The sequence below is a fragment of the Myripristis murdjan genome, chromosome 5, assembly GCF_902150065.1.
Source record: "Myripristis murdjan chromosome 5, fMyrMur1.1, whole genome shotgun sequence".
Lineage (NCBI taxonomy): Eukaryota > Metazoa > Chordata > Actinopteri > Holocentriformes > Holocentridae > Myripristis > Myripristis murdjan.
In genome coordinates this window covers 14887230-14893221 of record NC_043984.1, presented here as the reverse complement: position 1 = coordinate 14893221, position 5992 = coordinate 14887230, and the positions used below count along the sequence as shown (strand labels likewise).

General features: G+C 41.1%; 1 protein-coding gene across 1 annotated transcript; it reads right to left on the bottom strand.

Moving 5' to 3' along the window:
- Positions 1-430: 430 nt before the first annotated feature.
- On the bottom strand, positions 431-4961 carry tas1r3 (taste receptor, type 1, member 3). Its single transcript, XM_030052145.1, has 8 exons — positions 4765-4961; positions 4314-4614; positions 3358-3714; positions 2826-3233; positions 2505-2708; positions 2204-2324; positions 1118-1488; positions 431-1027 (listed from the first exon to the last, which is right to left on the bottom strand). Exons 1-8 carry the CDS (start codon positions 4959-4961, stop codon positions 431-433), a joined length of 2556 nt encoding a protein of 851 aa, XP_029908005.1.
- Between the last annotated feature and the right edge of the window lie 1031 nt (positions 4962-5992).

Sequence of the window (5992 nt, the reverse complement as noted above, 5' to 3'; positions counted from 1 at the left end):
TGGTAATACCAGCTTGTTTGCTGGTGTTTGCTACTTAGTGTTGATTAGCCTACAAATCTACAGTTTTGCTTTAATTTCTAAGATTTATGTTATTACATTACAGCATTCAAGTTCACAAGCTGACAAAGGTACCCTGTTATCATGTTCAGTACCAATCACCCAGTAGCTTGATGTGTGGCTGGTCTAAATTTGTATAAATGTATTGAGCAACAGTCTGTCATTAATGCCTTGGTGAATCTAAAACGTTATCTTTTACATTTACCAGGAAAGTGATCAATAGCTATCATTCAGAGGCTAGTCGGAAGAGAAACAGAAATCTATTTCAAAGCATTTTTATTGTTATTTGTACAATGATCTATGTACATCAATAATGTCAGCAAGGCCTACATTGAAATATGAGCTGCAGACCAGAGAGCCTCAGTGTCTCAGATTATTGCCCTGGTTGTGGCTGCGGGTCTGGCTGTGGCGCCTCCTCAGGTGTTGGTGGGACTCCCTCCAGGAAGGTACGGAAGTGGTCAGGGGTATTGAGCTCAGGTTTCTTCAACAGCAGATGGCATTTTGGGAAGTAGTAAGCTGCCACAAGTCCCATGTTGCTGGCCAGGCTGAAAGACAAGTGGGTAATGCACTTGGGCTTGTCATCCAAGCCAGTATAGATGGGAATAAAGATCACCCAAATCACAGAGTAGATCAGGCTGGAAAAGGTAATGTCCCTAGCGAGGTTATATTGTCTGACAGGCTTCACTGACATGAATGTGCACATGAATGATGTAAGTGCTAAGGCACCATTAAACCCTTGCATTAGAACTATTCCCACAAAGGACTTCATTGGACATGACAGAAACCTCCTCACAAAGTTTATATTCAGTGTGGCCAGGTACTCAGACAGCGAGGGCTCTGTCTGAACAGCCCAGCCACAGATACCAGCCTGAACACAACAGCAAGCCAGCACAAGCAGCCAGCGTCCACGACCTTTGATTGTGTCCAAGTGAGAGACGGCCTTTGCAGGGAACTCAGTCACCAAGAATATCTGCGTGAAAATAAGATTTTGCAACTTGGTTATTTGTATACTCTTCATTTTGCTCAGCTGTCCCACTGTGATCTAGCTGTCCTTCCTCACCTGTAGTGCGACGGCCATGATGATGGACATGCAGACTGTTTGGGAAATAGAGATGAGGGGCAGCTGCAGTTTACACTTTAGGTCCGTTGGCTGCCCCAGGAAGAGCAGCAGACTGAGGCAGCTTCCCATGAGGCCAAGCAAAGCCACACCACTCAGGGCTCCTCCAGAGGTGCTGATGAGCGGAGTCCCTCGGTGTTTCATGAACACGACCCCCACTGATATCTGACACACCAGCAGCACTCCCCCAGCCAGCATCATTACCAGGGACTCAGGGTTGCTCCAGAACAAAAAGTCAAAGGTAGGGTCAGTACAATTGGTGCTGCGAATCAAGGACCACTGTCTGTCAGGGCACTGAGTACACTCAAAGTCATCTGTGGGGCAGGAGGGACAGCAGAGAATTAGCTTTAAATAACAGTTTTGGCATCTAACATCAATATTTATTGATGAAGCAAGACAAATACATAACAAATTATTTAAGATAGACAGACATGTTACATGAATTCTACAGTGGAACCATAGGCGGTTCTAGGGGGTGGCAGGGGAAAGAGGGAAGAAAAATGCCTTGCCACCCTAGTTGCCACCCCAATTTTAGACTATTTATTTATTTATTTTTTAATTGTGGCTGTTCGGAAACTCGCTGTTACGAGACTCAAATGTACGAGTGCAAGTAAATGCAGCAAAAGATGACACTCCCACTATTTAAGGGGTTGATAAATAAATAAATAAATATTTCTAATGCCACCTTTTGCTTTTCTATTCAATGCTTTACTCATGTTTTTGAGTTAAAATATCCTCATTTGGGGGTTTTCCAAGCAAATACTGATATATGTGATCGTTTGGTATTAAATCAGCATATATAGCCTATTTCTGCCACCCCTTAGAGTCTCCATGCCACCCTCTTGCCACCCCATGAATATTTTGGGGGGGGGTTGGCATCATCCACAAGTGCGATAGGACACACAACATTGTGAAAATGAAAATGAAATCACTGAAATGAAATTAAAACACATTTGAATATGGAACATTGAATCTTGTCATCATTACAAAGGTGTCAAGTATTCCATGAATGGCAACACGGTCACTGACCTTTGTTTGCTTGGAAAGTGCCTGCTTTACAGTCAATGCAGTCAAAACAGCAAGAATGGAAGCCTTTGACTCTGCGCACTTGGCCTGCCACACATGCTGCTGAACAGGTAGACAGAGGGAGCTGCAAAAGGAGTGTCCACGCAAGTGCATGAGGAAGTGCATGAAGTGCATGAGGATTTTTATTGCTAAACATATATTATTTCAGGAATCTAAGTGTGGTTACATATGATTTAATCACAAAGTGTGTTTCGCCCATACAGGTGTATGAACTTGTGTTTTTGAAATAAAATTCTGAAATTACCTCTGAATTTGGAGTGTGCCACTTGAAAAGGTTTTTGTTGATGGAAAGTTTCTTATTAAAGGTCCCAACTTGTATGAAATGGGTATTTGAGTTTTCCCAGACCCACTCCACTATGTTGTATCCTATGTTTGGGTTGCCATTGCTGTCAAAAGCTAAATGTATTCCATTTATGTCTAAAGACACATTCTTCAATACTTGCAGCAGCTGCAACAGAAAATTGTATTCATTCTCAAATAAGACTGATGTTTGAATAATTTTTTTTGTGAATTTCAAAATTGTCATCAGCCGCCCCATATTCAAAAGAAACAATTATAAATTCACCTGCCAAGGATAGATTTTGCTGTCAGGTGTCCACACACAAGTGGTTGAGTTGCATCCCAGCATGTTGTGCAGGGCCTGTGCCACACTGTAGATGGCAGCATAAACACTGTAAGCATTGTTCTGCACTACAGGCTGTGTCACCAGACTAATATTATCAGGTGACAAGTTCCAACACTGTGGGCAGGGGCTGTCGGGATCAGTAGTTCCCGGGTTAGGCTTTGTCCTCTCCTCACTAAGTCTGGTGAAGAGCACCTGTGTGTAGCTGGTGAACAGGTCCAGTTTCTGATAGTTGTCAGTGAATCCGATGATTGTGCCGACTGTGTGAATGTCAGGGAGGGAAATCAGATGATTATGGATGGCCCAGGCTGTGCTGGCAATCCATACACCAGTTATATTCCTCCTGATTACCTGGCCATGATATTGGATTGGATTGGATGATTAGCAAAGCAGAATTTAATCCATTTCACAATCCCACTGAGCTATATCTTTTTAAACTTCTTTTTAAACAAACCATGCATAATGCTTTACTAACCTCTTTGAAGAAGGCTACAGCAGGTTCTGCGAGGGAAAAGATCACTACCACTCCAACTTTGGTTGCGTTGATATTATCTAAGATGGCTTTGACTGCTGGTGTAGCATTTCTGTATATAGGGATCAGCCCCTCATAAGCCACACAGATGGACATCTTTGCTGCTATTTTGGAGAACTCACGCTGACCCTCCTGTCCATACTCATCCTCACTGCCCACCACTGCCACCCAGTTCCAATTAAACTCCCTTAGCAGGCGCACCATGGCCTCTGCTTGCCATTTGTCACTGGGTGCCGTACGCAGGAAAGACGGATAGAGAAGTTTGTCACTGAATTTGTCACTGGTGGCACCATAGCTGATCTAAAGAGAAAAAAAAAATATTAGACGTTATTTGAAAATTATACTGCTTTTTCTGCAAACGATGATGTTACTCAGACTGCATAATCCTCATGAAAATATATATTGGACTCCATTTATTTTAGTTATGGTACAAATGAATGTGTAAGTGGTAAGTTTGATTTATACATTGATTACAGTACATTAATTTCTCACATTTATTAAATTAACATTCACTGAGATTGGAGTGCAGACCATCATGCAAATCGAACAGGTTTGCACTGTTCTCATTTTGCAAGACGTCTGGACTGGAAAATTATCTCAATATTGTATGTAATTGTATTACAGGGAATTCTACATGGTTCAAATTCCAGTTTTAGCGAATGTTGTGACTAGCTAAGTTATTATGGATATGTTTGTCTAAATACTAAGCTTCATTTTTCTGCACGAATCACTTTTTATGAAATGTTTAAGGGAGGAAAAAAACAGCTTCTTGTGACTGTGACATTGCAGTAGACATTATTCTGCTTTAAATTTAACTTTAAACGTAAACATTCATTGTTTGAGAAAATCTCCCTATTCTAAACTGAAATGCATGTGACTAAATATCTTTGCAACCAAACCTGTGGCATTAGGAAGAATCCTAGGAGTTTTCCTATGATTGAGACCATCTCTGAGCTATAAGGACCAATTACAGCTGCAATCCTGGTCTCATAGTTTGTGTAATTACACTTGACATCCAGCTTGCTGGTGGATTTTTCAGTGAGGAAGAAGAATGTTGGTGTCACGATGATGGCAGATTGTAAGCATGTGTCAAAGATTTCATAACCCAGCTTGATCCCAGGGAGAAGGGTTTGGTTGGCGTTGATCTCATCCACTGTATATTTCATTGTTAGAGCGAGACCCAATCCATACTCATTTAAGCTGTTGAGTCAGACAAAAAAGAGAAATGAAGCCTAGGTGGTTAGGATAGGCACACATTGTTGATATGCTGACAAAGGTAACAGATCCAAAATTTGTCAAGTTGCTCAGCAAAATCCCTGACAAACTATTCAACACATCTTATTTCAGTACCTTTTACAGCTGATCTCTCCGGGCTCCACTCTCAGACTCAGGTTGCTGGTGAGCAGGTTGATGGGAAAAAGTCCTCCAAGCATAATATCCCCTGGCAAATTGAAGAGATTAGTAGAAATATTCTCAAACCATTCAGGTGAGCTGCAGCTCAGTCCAACGAGGCAGCACAGGGCCAGCAGTTTGAAAGTCACAGCCATGCTGCAGGAGAGCAGGACGCTGACGATGGAAGGATGAGCACAAGCACACTTCTGTCATCACTTCATGATGGATGGTTGTTATATGCAAACTCACCCCCACAGCCCCCCCTCGCTGTTAATGAGCTAAACCAAATGACTTGGTGTAGCTCCTGTGAGAACACTGTATTGCTGTAATACTGACCCAGATCTACATTTGGCATGTTCAAAGAGATTAAATAAAACATCAGCACACGACTTTTGATATATCTTATAATGACAAGCTGTTGCTTTCAATGATTATTGTTAATATTTTTTAAAATACAAGAAAATCAGCAGTAGTAATGTGGGTAATATTTTTATTTGTATCTAGAATGATAAACCCTTAGTATGGCGTCATAATTAGGGTGCCATCTTATTTAATGGCATCATGCTTTTCTCTCAGCTTCAGGGGGATAAAACAAATGGAGGTAAGACTTGCTTTCGTGCGTTATGCAGCTGGTGGTAGCTTTCCGGAGCATTTTCCTGACATTTGCTTGTGGTTTTGTCTTTAAGTCTTTGTGGTTTAACTATCTGGCAGGAGATGAGCGCACATAGTTAATCCCCTTTTTGCCAACTCACACTGGCTTGTTATCACAGTAAAGCCTCATATTTGTTACTGTGTAAATGCAATTATGTTATTAATTTTGTGGCCTCCTCGTTATCCTGTTTTCATGGATGATTGACAGTTTTTACAATGGACTGGTGTAGAAATCAGTAGTAAGTATTAGCTGTTCATTCCTTATGTTGTTAGTGTTTGCATTACAGAATAACGCATATTAAGAATTTTTTGGTGGCATGTTTTTGTTTTCTTGTCATGATTTGCATTTCACCTCAGTGTTGTTGGTTGTTAGAGGATTTTGCATGGACGTTTGCATGCTATGTTGTCCATTCATACAAGCAAATTGACACATTTCTCCCCACGGTTTTTGCATAAATGTACACATATGTACATTTTATCCATGTATTTGGTGAATGAGACTGATAACATTAAAATCCACATGTAGTGTGGATTT